Here is a 16,576-nt window from a genome sequence, read left to right as displayed (position 1 = left end):
GCTTTTGGCTAAGCCCTGTTTTCGCCCCTTGGCCCTCCCTGCAGGAGCGAGGCCTCCAGGCCCCGGCCCCTCCGAGGCTGCCGTGTTCACTGCCCTGACAGATGAGAAGCGTGACGTTTGCTCTGTGTCCTCCAGAAACACGTTGAGGCCCCACGTTTATGCGCTTCTGTCCCCCTTCACTGTAATTTAGTTTTAGGAGGAAGAGGAGTTGGATGCATACATTTATTCTGTCTTATTTAATAGGAATCTGCTTTTTAAAGTCATATAAAATTACCAACTTTCCCTTCTTAGGAAAGTCTGCCCTTTTCTGGGATTACGTGCGTCTTCCTTTCTTCGTGTTAAGCCGTCCTTTCGCCTGTGAAATAACAGTGATATTAGGAGGTAGTTGAACATTATTTTTTTTTAAGTTGACCCAAAATGTATTTTAAAATTTTACTGGTCTATGAAATCTAAAATCGGAAAACTGATAACCTAGGGGGTTTTTGTTTTTTTTTGGTAAGCTGACTCTGAATGGAGCGGCGGGGACCAGAAGACAGGACAGGATGGAGGGAGATGTTTTTTCAAGCTGAGAGAAACCTGAACATAGGCAGGAAGAGGGTCGAAGAAGTCAGCGTAGCAGAGTGTCAAAGGCAGTGATGGTGGCCTTTCCTACAGAAGGACGAGGCGGCCCTAGGGTGGGCTTGTGGGAGGGGTTATTCATACCTGATGGGCTCCGCCTCATAAAGCAAGGGCGGGGGGGCGGGGGGGAGGCAGGGTCCTCTCTGGGCAGGTTGGGGAGGCCCGCTCGGAGGCAGGTTCCGCAGTCTCTCCTAACTGTTCCTTCCTGGTACTCTGTTTGAAGGAATCAAAGTGGGTGGGGCAGGGCGTGTCTTTGTGCCTGGGCAGTGGGGGTGCAGATGGGGGGCTGCGGAGATTCCCCAGGACTGCTGCTGGCTGCCCTGTCCGGCCAGCACCCGGAAGCTGGCCTGGTCCCCACCAACGGCCTCCCCTTTGTCTCCCCAGGACTGGTCCAGATCCCCGTGAGCATGTACCAGACCGTGGTAACCAGCCTCGCCCAAGGCAACGGGCCGGTGCAGGTGGCCATGGCCCCTGTGGCCACCAGGATATCAGACAGCACGGTCACCATGGACGGCCAGGCTGTGGAGGTGGTGACGTTGGAACAGTGACATGCGGCCACATCGTGGCCTCGTTTTCTAGTCTACTTCAGAAATTTTTACACGTTTGCAGAGGTGCAATCAAATGGAATGAAGTCTCTCGACTTTAGAAGAAAGTATTGTTAACCCTTTTTTTAAAAAGGAAGAAAGCAGATTTTGGAATTGCATTTTTTAAAGCACCACTCTTGATTTCCTGGGACCAGTGGAGTGAGATACTGCGTGGTCAATTTCACTGTCCCGAAAAAGCCAAATTGTGGCAGGACTTCTTTCTGCGAAAAATGTGTATACTTAATGTGTGTGTATGTGTGAGTGTGAATATATGTATATGTGTACATACGGAGATACACATTTACATATATATATAAAATATATATATATGGGTGTATATATATATATATGTATATGTATGAAACCCGCATGGAATTATCTGTATGAAATTAAGGTGCGCTGTGGAAAAAATAATTCACCCAGTTTAGTGGGTGTAGGGTACGTGGCCAGACACAGTCACCTGATTTTTGTTCATACCAGGGTCATGCGTTGAGCTACTGACAAACTCAGGTGGAGGTGACCGTGGCCTTCACCAAAGCTGCCTCCAAGTGGCCACCCAGAACTCTCCCTGCTGGACCCACCTGAGGAAGGACGTTCCAGAACGGACAGGGTCCAGCAGTGTTGTGCTCCTAAGGTCCAGGGGCCTCGTGGTCTGGCAGCTGAGACGCTCCTCGGGCTGGCCCAGGTGCTGACCTTGCCGCAGGCAGGTGAATGTCCTTACGGCTCCCAGGCAGGGACAGGAGGGTTTTCTCAGCCTCCCTTCTCCTCCCCTTCCCAGAAAACCTTCTCGATCTCGTGACTGTTAAAACACGGCTTTGGTTTTAAGGTCAGTCCTAAATTGGTCATACATATGAACTGAAAGTAACAGAAGTATTAAGGGTTTGAGGAGTGTATGCGCTGTGTGCTTGTGGGGAGAGAGCGGGAGGGGGTGGGAGGGGAAAGGAAGGAGGGAGAGAAAGACCTTCAAAGACCAGGCTACACCAGAGGGAGCAATTTTCTCCTTCCTGTAACTTTCTGTAGCTTTACAGAGAGGAGACTGGAACTGACAGGGCACCTGGCTCAGAAGGTGGGCCATCACCCTGGGGTCGAGGGGGCACAAGAAGAGAACAGGGCAGAGGGCGTTTCCTGGGCCCCGGGATCAGGCCCTTTCCGAAGGGACCCTGCCGTTCTCCCAGGCGCGTCCTGGTGGGGGCCCAGGCCTGCACAGCCGCCTCCTCGTGGTGCCGATTGGTCTGGGCATTCCGTGAACTATTAGTCTGTGAGTTCTCAGCTGCCGCTCTGGGTCCCCGGTGGCTGAGTCCACCTGGCTTTCCGGCAGGCCAGATCTCTGCTCCTTGAGTACAGGGACAACTCTCCCTCCCTCCTCGGCCCGAGTGTGACTGTATTTAATGTTTTTTTAATGCGACATTAAAAGATTATTCACGTCTTGCTCAGCCTTTCAGAAAAGTTTCTGATTCTTGTATTTGCTTGTTTTATATAAAATTATCCAATGTTCTTTGTATGTTTTTTTCTGTACGTAATGGGGGGGAGGGAAGGGAAATTTACATATAAACAGTCCTAGTTCTACAATTTGTTATTTTTTTTAATTATTATTTTTTATCGTCATTGTGAAGCTGTCCAGGGGCTCTAAAGTCCTTGTTCCTTTGTGGTGAAAGAACCTCCTAATAGTTTGAGAAATTGCCAAGAAGAAGAAAAGCGAAACCCAAGTAGCAGAGCATGGATTCTGTGTTGTTTTCCATTCTGTCTCTTACCACCTCATTCAATAAATAGTTACAAACGTGGCAACAGGAAGTGGAACTGTCCGTCTCTGCAGGAGCACTTAGTCTCTAGGAACTCTTGGGGTAGCTTCTGCTTTGTGAAAGGTGTTTGTACTCCAGCTCCAGGTCTGTGAGCCGCGCCCCTTGGCGGTGTGAAGCCCCGTAAGGACAGGGCGGGGGCAGGGCCTCCTGCCCGCCGCCATCGCCAGAACAGACCCAGTACATCAGTTCCTCGAAGTGCTCCCCTGGGAGGGCGATCTAGTTGGAAGAATCCTAACGGTGGAGTTCTTTCTCTAGGGTTCATTGCATTCCACAATAAAAGTCGCGACGGGAGAGAGTCCTGTGCATCCGGGCTCCCCGCACCCGCCCTCCGTGAGCGCTCAGTGCTGCAGTGGACTTGCCTTGAAGCAGAGGCCCGGAGCAGTAGTTGGTCCTTAAGCCCTCGCTCCCTGGGTTCTCTCCCAGCTCCCTGCTTCAACATGGCCGCCGCCGCCTTTCTAGCTGCCCTCCGGCCCCACCCCCAGTGTCAGGCCCTTCCACATTCCCGACCTTGGCCACGCTGCCTCAGCCCGGTCGGACATCTCCTGGGCACCTCCACCGCCCCTTTCTTCCTTTTTGTTGTGCTGGGTGTTGGGGTCACTGTCCAGCTGGTGGTGATTGGAATGCTCGCGTGGGGAAGGCCAGAGGGTTTTCCTTGGTGGCAGCGGCTCAGTAAAGCCAGTGCCACCCTCTGCATTCTCGCACAAGTGGCACACCGCCGCCTGTTCGCGGAGAGGATGGGCCAGAGAGCAAGGATGGATTACAGCCGACCTGACCAGACATCGCTGCCAGTGGCCACCCGCGGAACAGCTGGGTTCTCCAGAGGACCTCCTTGCGGGCACGGTTTCTCTCCAGAGGCGCCTCACTGTGCACAGTCACATTCCGTTGGCCCGGCTGGACCCAGGTGCCTTTTCCGCAGGCATGCATCGAACCCTCTTCGGTGGGCCTGCTGGAGACCTGTGCGTCCGTTACTGCTCAGGGCGCCAGCAGGAGCTGCCAGCGCGGCCGCCCGCAGGGGCCAGGTAGGTGGAAAGGGCTGAGGGAAGGGAAACACGGAGGCGTGCAGAGCGGAGGGCACCTGTCCACAGAAGACACCTCTCCCGAGTGCTAGCACGCTGTCACCGAGCAGGACCCTGGAGCCCATCTTCAAAACCCTCCGGACAGGCCCAGCCTGGTGGGGCTCGGCTGGGCGTCCCCCCACAGGGGGAAAGGGCCCGGGTTCCGTCCCCAGCCAGGGCCCGTGCCTGGGGTGCGGGTCGGCCCAGCTTGGGGTGCAGAGGAGAGGCGGCCAATCAGTGTTTCTCACATCGCTGTTTCTCTCCCTCTCTTCCTTCCCCTCTCTCTAAAAATTAACTAATGCTACAGAAGTTCTCCAGAGAACCTGAGGAGTCCAGATTTATGTATGAATCGCCTGATTCATCAACACATGAAAAACCCTTTACCTATTCTGCAAGCAAAATAAAGCCCACCTGTAGGGCAGTTTGGCTTGTGGGTCTGATTGGTCTTCCATGAATGCCTGTCGTGTGCCGGGGGAGTGGAGCACGGCAGTTGCCCTTGAGAAGCGGGCTGAGGAGACGTTCCTGTGAGCAGGTCGCTGCAGCCCAGTGCGATGGGATGCCACCTGACCCCAGAGCTGCAGCGGAACGAGTTCTGTTACTTCATTCCATCCCTGTAAGGGTGTTCCGCATTAAAGCAGCATCTCATCGAGGCTGTGGACGAGAATCTGGTGTGCGGAGAAACCAAGAGCTTGGGCTGGGAGGTTGGGCTCTGACTCGTACATCTGAGAAGACCTGTTGGCGATGCTGGTGACCACTGGAGTTACCTGAGTTCAGTGAGCCGAGACCAACCAGAAGGGCAGGGGAGAGGAGGAGCTGCTCGCCGGGAAGCTCAGGCTGCCAGTGCCGTGGACCTCGCTCAGGCCCAGGCCAGGCTCCTTCCCAGCCACGGCTACCATGTCCGTAGGAGAGGGCCTGCCCTCCCGCACTCACCTTCGCCCTCGCTAATGCCCTCGAAGCCTCAGCAGTGGGCGTGGTGGCGGAGTCGTACCAGGCTTGTGGTGGGACCCTCTGGGGTCAGCACCAAAACCCCTCCGGGAGGACACCGAGGCTTAACTATTTGGAGCAGAGGCTATGTGGGGTGAGGAAGAAGAGCCCACATGTTCCCTCTGACCTGCGTCTCAGTGGGCTGTGGGCCGCCAGGCTGTGGCCTCAGCACAGCCGATGCTCAGATGCCAGAGTCGAGGACACCTGCCAACTCGTGTCTGCCTGGCCTCTGCCATTCACTCCAGGTGGGCAGCTCTTGGAGAAGACACACATGGGATGGCGGAGGCAGCACAGAGGGGAGATGTGACGTAAGGGCGGGACTCTGAGTGAGCTGGAAAATGTTTTTATTCCACCTGCCATTCCATTCCTGGTGCTGCGCCTTACATGAGTCCTCAGCTCACTTTGAGTTTCTCCCTCCTGAAAACCACTGAGCTGATACCAAACATTGGCCAACCGTGTGTCTTGGAGTGTATTTCTGCAGAGTTGAGGGGAAGGGGGAGGGGCAGGCATCATACTCGTCAGCAGAGGACAAACTAGGGTCCCCTGAGAGCCTGGGACTCACCCAGAGCCAGCTTGGAAGGCAAGGGAAGCGTGCGCGCACACACACCCCAGCCATATTCAGAGGTTTCATAGCTTGTTTAATATTTGGGAGCAAAAGTTGGCAACTGACCCCCAAATTTAATGCACTTGTAAATAAAGTTGTTGGTGCAACTTAGCTGAGTGTCAGCTCAAATTTCTTTTGAATTTATCTACTCTTTAAGAAACTAATAGTTATAAGTACCGATTGCTAAATGGCTGCTCTGCACAATACACTATGCAAAGTGCCTTCCATCTTTATTTCTAATCCTCTCCACGGCCCTGCACGGAGGTCAGCTCCCATTTTGCAGGTGCGGGAGCTGGCAGTTGCCCAAGGTAGATGCGGAACTCAAAAGGATGGCTGGGGTCAAACTGATATGTCCGCCTCTCGAAGCTCTGCTCTCTGCGCCCACCACCCAAGGGGCAGGTGACGGACAACAAGCTACACGTCCGGATTCTCATTCTTAAAATTCCCTCCAGCTGAGTGCTGAGCTCAGCCCCGGTGCAGCCTCTCCCAAAGGGTAAGTGTGCCATCCATGGTACTTGCCAGAACTTCACAGCTGGAGCAGCCTCCCAGTGGCTGGGCTTTTTCTGTCATGTGTACGCACAAACTGACACAGGAACTTGCATATAGCAGGCGCTCAGTACAGCTCATTGGAGGCAGGGACCCTGGCTGGGCAGCTCAGTTGGTTAGAGTGTCACCTGATATGCAAGGTTGCAGGTTTGATCCCCAGTCAGGGCACACACAAGAATCAATGAATGAGTGCATCAATAAGAGAAATCAATGTTTCTCTCTTCCTTCTGCTGCCCCCTCTCTCCCACTCCTCCCAAATTAAAAACCTTTCCTGAACAGCAGAAACATGGAGGCGCCAGAGCAATGCTGTCTGCGGCCAGAGTCAGGGACACGCGTCATGAGCGCAGTGCTCAAGTTCACACCCTAACCCCGAGCCATGCTCCCGGGATGCTGCAGCTGATTGGCCAGCTGAGGTCATGTGTCTACCTCCTGGCCAATCAGCAATGGCCAGGAGACCCAAACCCGGCTGCTGGATACCCCACTGTAGAGAAGGGTCTTGGAATAGGGACAGGAGGAGCCCTCTAAGTGGTGGTCACCCTCAGTCCCACCAGAGAACAGTGAAACTGGGACCCTAACAGCCGACCCAGTGCCCTGCATTGCCTCTACTAAAGATCCCTCCTGGGTCTGTTAACGTCTAGAGTCAGTAAATGAGGGGATCATAGGGGCAATAACGTGTGCCCCACCGGCCCACCCCCACCATCTCCACCAGCATCAAGGTTTTAAAAGCAACTTTATTGTGGTAACTTACATACTACTACCTCCATCTACAGCCCAGGTCTTCAGTGTTTACAAAGTCAGGCAGCCATCACCATAATCGAATTTTAGAGCATTTTCCTCATCCCCAAAAGGAGAGCATTTTTTAAACTTCCCCCCAAACTGGTTTGAAGCATATTACATGAAATATGCATTAACTGAAATAAAAAGTGGGAGTGAGAAATCAAAACCAAAGAAAAGGAGGCCACACATTTGCCTATGGCGGGTCGCCACTGGTGACATGCTGAAGGTTCCCCTGCAGCTCTGCCTTCAGTAAAGAGGTTCCTGTTGCGAGAAGAAAGGAACAGCCATCAGTTAATCAAACAAAGCACTAAATACTTTTTTTTAAAGGGAAACAAGTTATTTTACATTCACCATCTTCCATAACGTGTTTATAGCCAAAGCCATAGCTGATTGCTTCCTTAGGCTTTTAAAGCCTTGTGCATTACTGTAAAGCAGGCAGTTTTAAAGGCATTCTGGGAGGGGCTAAACTAGCGTGGCATTTAAATGTTCACAGATCATTGCCTATCTAAGGAAAGGGTGAGCCCGAGACTGGTATGGAGCAACTGGCGGGTCATCTGGAAGGGCTGTAGCAGAGGGGTGGGAGGGAGGAGCTTTCCCTTTCCCCGGAATCCGCCATCGGGAGGTACAACTGAGGACAAAGAGTGCCCCACACACATTCAAACCCACATTCTCCAGAGGACCACCAATGACAGGAGCCCCGGTCCTCCGCCAGGGCTCACTACGAGGCAGAACCCGCCCTGCTGCCCGCCCCCACCACCCCCACTGGCCCGTCTCTATCCGTAGGAGACCTTCGGGGAACGGAGAGAAGAGCCATCAAGGTCATCGGTCTCGAGGGTAGCACTTGGCTATTACGATTTCCACCTTCCTTTTCCCATCCTCCCTGCCTGCCCTCCCGCCCCTACCCCCCAGTCCTGGAGGATCTGTACGGAGAGGACAGGGGAGGTGCCTGTCTGTCTACAGGGCAGACACACCTGCAGCCCCAACGCTGCAGGTCCCGCCTTCCCTCGGGGGCAAGCCAGAGGGCGGTGTTGAACTCAAGTCAGAGACTGGAGCTTCAGAGTGGTCTGGAGTTAATGATGGCCCGTGTTTACCAAGTGATGGGATTTGCTCAAAAGGTCATTGAGAAACAAGAAGAGAGTCAATAGGAGGTGATCAAGGCAGTGACTGCAGACACTGAAAACACTGTTCAAACCCACGTATAGAGAAGTCCTGGCTGGTGCGGCTCCGTGGATGGAGCACTGGCCTGCGAACCGAGAGGGGGTGAGCGAGGCAACCGATCCGTGTTTCTCCCACACACTGATGTTTCTCTCCCTCCCTCTCTCCCTCTCTTCCCCTCTCAAAACAAAACAAAACAAAACAAAACAAAAAACAAGGGGGCTTCTCTGTCTACACCTTGCCTCCCCCGTAACCTCCGCAGGAATCATCCTCGCTCTACTCATCCTAGAGGCTTCCAGCACCCCTGCCCCCGCGATGCCTTCCCAGGAGCTGAGAAGGCAGGAGAAGGCTGGTTCCCAGAAGCCGGGGCCCCCAGGACAGGGCAGGGCAGCTACCCCTGGGAAGTGGGGGGGCGCGCTCCCAGGCGATCTTCCAGAAGTGTCTGTTGATGGGGCTGAGCAGGGGGCCCTGTCTGGGAAGAGGAGGCCCTGGCTGCCGCCTGCATCGCCATCCCCAGGGCCTGCTGTCTCCTCTGCAGGCTGACCTCTCACCCGGAGAAACCCAGGCGGAGCCAGGGCAGGGGAGGCCTCCACTCCTGGGCGGCGAGGGTCAGGCTTCCACAGCCCTTCTGTGGGGCTGAACCCCAAAATGCCACAGCCCCCTCTCCGTACCACTAGGGCGCCTGGCTTTCCAGAGTCCGCCTGCCGTTTGAGAAAACACACATCCACTCTGAAGGCAAAAGGCTTCGACTAATGTCTAGCTTGTTCATCACAACAGTACTTACAGTTAAAACCTGTGTGAACGTGAGCTGACTGCGGCCCCGATCAGAGCGGGGGAGTTTAGGGAGAGGCACGCGACCCCACGTGGGTGAGGAACCAGACTAATGACACACTGACATGTGACCCAGGGATGAGGCATCTGGTCCAGGCCGCATCTGAGGCTGCCACCCACCGCAGTGCCCCATCCCAGAGGTGCCCTGCCTCTGTGGGCACATCTCCCCAGGTGGAGGGCCCACCTGTGGTCAGTCTCGGCCCATCCACCAGTCAGGGCGCTCTCCTCTGGGGCGGCCCCCGTGTGCCTGTCAGGTCTGCTCACCACTTCCAAGGCATGGAGAGGTCTCAGGTCTCCAGGCCTCCAAATGCGGGGACACAGCCTTCCCGTCCCCACCCAGACCTTTCCACAGCTAACGTCTCCGATTCCAACTTCTCCTGGAGATCGGTGGGCTGTTTCCGGTGATAAAGTGGACCAGGTTTCCTGTATGACCCTCCCAGTGAACGCCAACAAAGCTAGATTTAAAAAATGCTTTTAAATTATCTCTTTAAATGTGTCACCAAGCTAGCGATACAGTCACCTGCAGCAGGGGTCCAGGACTGCCGCTGGCCTGGCCCTGCACTCCGATGCGGACCCTCTGCAGATGGCGCTGGGTCTGAGCAGGGCCCAGGCACGGCGCGCTCACCGCCTGGGACCCGCTGCCACCGCTCTTCAGTGTCAAGCCTGGCGAGTATTCGGTCAACCAGTCACCAGATCTTTCTTCCACCTTCACTTCAGCACAGTTCGGTCTCCCCCGTTCCTGTCCTTGTACAATTTTTTTTTTTCTAACCTAAACCTAGGGTTTCACACTTTTTCTTCTCCGATGTCAATGTGCCGTTTCTAACCCATCATCCTGTACTGGAGTTCCTCACCCTCGGCTCTGCCGACACTCAGGACCGCTCCTTCTTTGTGGGGGCTGTCTTGCGCACTCCAAGGTGAAGAGCAGCACCCTGGACCCCGCCACCCGATGCCAGGAACGACCCAGCCTCCAGCCGTGTCAAGGGTCTCCGATGCTTCCAAACGTGCACCCGGTGGGGCGAAACTCACCGCCCATGGAGTAGTACCGCTGTTCCATGTAGTCCCGGCTGTGGAGACCGTGTGCCCGGCCTGTGTCCTGGTGGTGAGTGACCGTGCAGGGGAAGGGCTCACACCTGGGCAATGCTGTCCTCCAGGCTGAGGGCCATGTCCAGGACCCTCTGTCTTACCTCCCACACACCCTCCCTGACCTCCTGTGGTCACTGAGCTCCGCCGTGCAGCACCTGGCCCCTGGAGCGGCCCCTTCCTGCCTCTCTCCCTGTGAGCCTTTCCTCTAGGGCTCGACTTAGGTGCCACCTGTTTAAAGGCTTCAGGACCGCCCTTCACTTGCACTGCTTGAAGCTACTCTCTGTCCACACTGCCCTCCGATCAGGTCGTTGCTGTGCCCACCTCGCCTCCCCAGTTAGCGCCAAGCACCAGGTCAGGCCCAGCCACACTGGCTGACACGGCCAGCAGCAAGCCCAGGCCTTTGCCGTGAGTGTCCGAAAGCAGTACCAGTCTGCCCGCTGCGCTGCCTTCTTTCCGCACTGAGGCTGGCCCTTAGGAGCCCGTCATGGTGGGGCTGGGTGGCACTTTGCCTGAAGACTCGGTGCTGCTTGACTTGGAAGAGGTGGGACCCCTGCCCCCTAGGCTCTCAGGCTGCAGCCTCTGCTGGGCCCCGGACCCCAGGGAAGCACCTGCCCTTCACCTCAGGGGAGGCCCAGGGGCTGTCCGTACCATGAGGGTCCCTTCCCTTCCTGAGGAACTGGGGCTCTGGGGTGCCCGGGATCCTGGAGGTGCCTGAGGTCACACAGAGAATGGGAAGAGGTTCCAGGGCCTCCCTGTCACACGCCAGGTACTGGGCATGCAAGTGTGAGATAGCCTGGCCCCCGACAGCTTTCCGCTGAGGGGGTAGCAGGCCCCTTAGCAGGTGCTGTCAGTGGGGCCAGGCGCCGGGACAGGTGTGCCGTGGGCCTCTGAGAGGCCACCAAACTGCAGGGTCAAAGGCCAAGTAGGAGAGCTCGGGCAAAGGTGAGGGGCCAAGACACCCTCATGCAGCCCCCTCCCAGCAGAGCAGGACGGGCCACCAGGAGCAGGGAAGGGGGTGGGCTGCACGGCGGGCCAGGGCACCCAGGCCTGGAGAACCACAGAAGCACGTGGGTTTACCCCGGGGGTGGGGGAGCTGTGATCAGATGAGCGCAGAGGATGGTCCGTGGAGTGGGGACAGGGAGCCGGCCTGGGACGAGACAGTGGCTGTGGTGCCCAGGCCGACCCCACCGCCCTGGTTCTTGCTCCACCACCACCAGCACCCGCGGCTCCTGGGGAGGGCAAGAGCTGCTGTGGTGGTTCGAGGGGCCACCAGGGAGAAGGCTGGTATCTGCTGGCCCCCGCCCCTGCCCGCTCCCTGCCTGCGGGCAGAGCAGGGCCACGGCTCCTCCTCGGGTGGATGGCCAGGGCTCGGCTCCCTGCTCCTCGCCGCTTCCGTCCTGACCTTGGCTGGCCCACGGCTGTGAGGATGAACTGGAATCGTGAAAACACAGCACGTAGCAGGTGCTAGAAGATCAGGAGCTTTTACCTCAACTAAATCTGTCCAGAACCCCTCAATTTCTTCTCTAACTCCCTGCCAAGGGCCCAAAATAATCTCATTCCTGGCGGCTCTTCCTGGGACACCTGGCCGGCCTGAAACAGGGAGCACAGCAGGAACGGGCGGGGGCACCACTCCGGCCTCCAGCTCTGCTCGCGGGCACCTGCTTTGACTATGAATTCACTGCAGTGACGTTTGCCCGAGTGTTTACCATTTAGCAGGCAGGCGGGTGCCTACCTGTGCGGCCCGTTCCCTGCCCCCATCACACCTGCTGGTGCGCATTACTGCAGCGCACCCTCCTCAGCTGGTGGCTCAGAAGCCTAAGAACAGAGCCCCCTTTTTTTTAAGATTTTATTTATTTTTAGAGAGGGAAGGGAGGGAGAAAGAGAGAGAGAGAAACATCGATGTGCGGTTGCTGGGGGCCATGGCCTGCAACCCAGGCATGTGCCCTGACTGGGAATCGAACCTGTGACACTAGAACAGAGCCCTTTAAGGCGAGATGGGTCCCCCGCTCACCGTCCCAGAAATCCGTTTCTGGGTAGTTTCTCTCTAGTCCAGCCCCACCGCCTCTGTCTGTCCCTTGGATTGACACTTGCGCCCCCACAAGAGACCTGAGCCCCTGGTCTCACCCCTCTGTCGATTCCCCATGGTCAACATGGAGAATCCCCTCTACCTTCTGTGGCTCCCACTGCCCTCAGGTTCAAGAGCAAATACGGCCTGCAATGGACTGACTGCCTTCCAGCTCAGCGTGGTCCCTGAGGGAATCTGAGCTTTCTCTGACGGGCTCCTTTCTCACCCTCTCTCTCCTCCCCAGGACACGTCCCCACCCTGGTGCACCCCTCACCCCCTCCCACCCCACCTCCCCTGCCGTCTGCCCCCCACCCATCCCCGTTCTGGCCCCCTGGGGGCGTATGCAATGCCTGGCATGTAGATGGTGCTTAATAAGTGTTTGGCAACAAGAAACAAACCCACGTCCTCCTCATGCCTGGCACGTAACTTACCTGGTTTCTTAGAATAACTGCAGCCGGAGGGGGCACAGCCCCTCCTCTTTCTCTCTCAAGAGCTGAGCCTCAGTCAGATGTCCTCATCTGGGGACACCCCCAGACTTCCGTACTCAGCCCCACTCTTCCGGCAGCAGCCTGGACTGGGTGCGCCCAGTGTGAGCACAGGGTGGTCTGTGGACCGCGCCCCTCGCCGTCAACCCCAGTGGCTGGAACCACTCATGACCCTCTGAGAGCAGGCGAAGGGGGAGAAGAGCTTGGTGGGGCCGAGCTGGAGCTGCAGGGGTTGGGGGCTCCAAAATGGGGCAGGGGAGCAGGGGAAAGGCCTTGGCCTTCGTACTGGTACTGTTCACACGTGTGGGTGTGTACACACACACTCACCTACTCTGGCCGCTCTAGTTGGCTGCCTCAAGCCTCCTGTAGGCCCAGAAATCCCCCAACAGGTCTGCTGACCACACCCCCACGTCCCGCCAGGAGCCCCAGGCGCCCCGAGAGGGTCCCTGGCCCTCTGGGGCGTCTCACTGCGCTCCTGCTGCAACCCCGGGCTCCGGGCAGTGGGGGCAGGCGTTGTGACCAGGCTCTGCAGCGTCAGAGGCCCACCCACAGAGCCACGACAAGCTGCAGCTGGAGGCAGAGGTTCGGCCCACAGGCCACCTGCTCCCCGGGGGCCAGTCCTGCACTTGTGTAAGTGGCTTCAACGTGCCCCTCCACACCTCTCTGGGGCCCTGGTCCCACCCGTCCCCACCGCCACAGCCAGACTGTTGGATGCACGGTCAGGCCTCTCTGTCCTTATCCTCTTCCCCCAAATAGCCCCAAAGCCCACCCTGAACAGGGCCTTCCAAGGTAGTGGGGGAGGGGGCTCACCACCCAGGGGAAGAGCTGGGGGCGGGCACCTGGACCCCAGATGTTCCCTCCTTCCCCGGTCCTTCTCACCCCCACGGCCTCCCCTCAGGCTGGACCTCACGCCCTCCTGGTGGCACCTCTGAGGGCCGGGGATAGCGTCTCAGCTGACTTGGGGACCTGTGACCTCAGGGGGATGCAGGGAAACAGTGAGTGTCACTTCCAGCTGCACCCGCCCTCTGCCACTGCCCGGTGGCCTGGGGACATGAGTTCGTCCCTACTTCGTGGGGCGGGGGCAGCAGGCCCGTGCGGCGTGGCCCCTCCATCGGCGGCAGGCTGCAGAGCCGCCTGCTGAGCCCCCCACCATAGTTGGCAAGTCTAGAACCACCGGATCCCGTTACCTCACCAGTGTGAGTTCTACCATTGCCAAAAACGGGGGGAGGCGGGCGGGCCTGGGCCTGGGGTCGTAGCGCGGCCTGTGCTGAGAGAGATGGGGCAGTTAGCGTGGTCCCCGACGGCGCGGGCAGGAGGCATCCTTTCCACAGCCAGGACTCGGTCCCCTGTGGCGTCCTTCCTGGTGGCGGCCCTGGTGTGGGGGCCTCTTTCTCTCCTCGGTCCCTGTGCAGGCCCACTCTGCAGGGATGGAGGGACACCCAGGGGGCCACCCAGGCCCAGGGGGCTGCGCCCACCCGCTCTCTGGGAACTTCAGAGGGCACCTGGACTCCAGACCACGTGCAGGGCTCTGGGATGGGGGCCCACCTCCAAACCAGGGCATCCTCTGCCTGGGCCCCAGGGGGGAGACAGCTAACGTAGGCCGTGCTCTGCTGGTTACCAAGTTCTCCACCTCACTGTCCCACTCAATCCTGGGAGACCCCTCCCGTGTCATTCCCTACAGCCTGCAGCTCACCACCGCCTCGCCCGGAGGGGAGGAAGGCGATGGTCTCTGTACCTCATGCTTTTCCCTGTCAATCCCCGAAGAGGCAAAGCACCCCACCCCCCGCGGTCTCTCCCCTGAGGGTGGTGGGCGGACGAGAGGCTGACGCCCTCCACCCGGGACTGCGCAGGGAGTCTCTGGGCCCGTGGACATCCCGCACCGAGGCCAGTCGACGGCAGAAACGGGCCAAACCGGCCCACAGCTCTCCTGGTCGCAGAGCCCACCGCCCCCGCCCTCGCACACCCCGGAGGGCGGGCTGCAGTGGGAGTCCCCGAAGTGGGACCTGCCCGGGGCCTCCAGGCGACTCGCCCCAAGGACAGCACGCTGCTGCGTCCACATCCCCCCGAACCACCTCAAGTCTTCAGTGGCATGCAGGCCCCGCCCCTAAACTCTGCAAGGATCTATGTGCCCTAAAGCGCATCACAAGTGCCCCCCACCCCCGCTGGAGGGGAAGCCCCGTGGGAGGCCAACTTCATACCACGGGGCTGTGGCCCTCTTCAAGGCAGAGACTCAGCAGGCACCCCTTCTGCCCTTCGGGGTGGAGCAAGTCCCTGGGAAGAGCGGAGACGCAGGGGGACCCAGGCCATCCTCGGGGTCCTGCTCGCCCAGGGCCCATCCCCACTAAGGGGGCAACTGGGGTCCCCAGCAGGGCTGGCGGCCTGGGCCTGAGTGTTGGGAGAGGCTCCTCTGCAGAGAGAAATCTGCTCCGTGGTGGTCAAGGTTACAAACTGGGCAAGGGCGGCGTGGACTGGGGAGGCCTGTGTGGGGCCAGGAGCAGGGAGGGCTCTCGGTCCCAGGTGTTGAGGGGGCGTGTGCAGCGACTTGGCCAGGAAGCTCCTCCAGCCCCCAACCCCCAGTGGGCCGGGCGCTGGCGGGAAGGGTCGGACCCCTTCTCCCACCCACAGGGAAGCCTGAGCGGCGGGCAGGGCGGGCGCCATTGGGAGGGGAGCCTTCCAGGCTGCACCAGCCCGGCTTCCTTGGCAGCACCGCGCAGCAGCCCCCACTGGCGATCAATGGAGCCGGATCGCATTTCGCAGAGCCAGGGCCGGGACCGGGATAATGGCCGGGATTGAATAAGCAAAAGGGGCGGTGGGGGAGGGGCGGGAGTCTGGCAAAGCCAGCGCCCACAGCCCCTCCGGAGCTGCCGTCTCCAGAAGCTCCAGGCACCCCAGACAAGCAAGGGGCCCTGAATGGGGGATGCAGACCCCCCTCCCAGTGGCCGCTCTTGAAAAACCTCACAAAATCAGAGCTCAGAGACCTTCGCACTCCGACAGGAAAATGCTTTCAGCTGCAGCGGGAGAGACTTAAGTCAGACTGCAGGAATTCCTGTGGGGTGTAGCCATTGGGTGGAACAAACATCTCCAAAACCAAGAATGGGTCCAGCCTGGGTGCCAGGCTCCATTCGGCAGGGTGGAGAGGCCCGAGGGCAGGAGCGGGTGGGGAGGTGAAGGAAGGCCTTCTCCCCACCCCAGCTTCAGGGAGATTGATCCAGGGGGAGGAGAGCAGGCTGCAGGGGTCCCAGCCTCAGGTGGCCGCTACTGTGGGTGAGCCCTGTGCCTAGGCCAGCAGCCGGGGCCCGAGGTCTTTCCCGGGAGTGCCGGGGCTGGGCCCCCAGGGGCAGCTGGGCAGGAGGCTGGAGGCAAAGAATCAGCTTCTCTGTACCCCCAACCAGGACCCTCACCCAGGGCTCAGCAAAGACGCCCAAGAGGCTGGAGGAGCAGAAGCAAAGCCACAGGGAGAAGCGGAGCCCAGTGGAGCCCGTCCAGGGCCTGAGGGGCAGCCGCTCGGTCCTCAGGCTGGAAGGGCCCCTTCCCTGCTAGGTAGGAAGGTACAGAAATGGAGGTGAACATTTCAGAAGTCCTGGGGACACTCTAAAAACCGTCAGGCCCAGGGGCCTTCCCACCCCCCTTGCGGGGTCTCTGTGCCCACACCCTTCCCAGGGGTCACTCCAGTCCAGGCAGAGGACTCCCTTCCTCCCTGCCCCAGGGACCCTGGGGGGGGAGCTCTCAGGCAGCTCGGCCACCTCAGCCCTGAAGAAGAGGGCCAGGTGGGGGCAGGATGGGCTCCAGCCAGCCAGGCCCTGCAGAGGGACTGACTGGGCCACCGAGGGGACACAGATCCAGCTGCAGGGGCAGCTAACCAGGACAGAAGTCCCCTTCTCCTCCTCCAACCCCTAAACAAGCAAACAGTTGCTTTTTCTGTGGGGCTCAGAAGAGCTTCCATCCAGGGACACCATCGCCACACCCAGGAGGGCCTGTGAGGAGACTCCG

The 16,576-nt window shown here is 58.6% G+C and overlaps 1 protein-coding gene across 2 annotated transcripts in view; it reads left to right on the top strand.

Annotated features, from left to right (window-relative positions):
* Positions 1-2,979, top strand: part of NRF1 (nuclear respiratory factor 1) — a 125,822-nt gene extending 122,843 nt beyond the window's left edge. For both annotated transcript variants that reach the window (XM_045855730.1, XM_045855731.1), the window contains exon 11: positions 1,003-2,979. In XM_045855730.1, the coding sequence (XP_045711686.1) occupies positions 1,003-1,166 (164 nt within the window). In that variant the 3' untranslated portion in view covers positions 1,167-2,979. The remainder of the gene's footprint in view (positions 1-1,002) is intronic.
* Positions 2,980-16,576: the final 13,597 nt, after the last annotated feature.

Source organism: Phyllostomus hastatus, unplaced genomic scaffold (genome assembly GCF_019186645.2).
Source record: "Phyllostomus hastatus isolate PE091 unplaced genomic scaffold, TTU_PhHast_1.1 phas_scaffold_114, whole genome shotgun sequence".
Lineage (NCBI taxonomy): Eukaryota > Metazoa > Chordata > Mammalia > Chiroptera > Phyllostomidae > Phyllostomus > Phyllostomus hastatus.
This window is presented reverse-complemented; position numbering and strand designations above follow the sequence as displayed.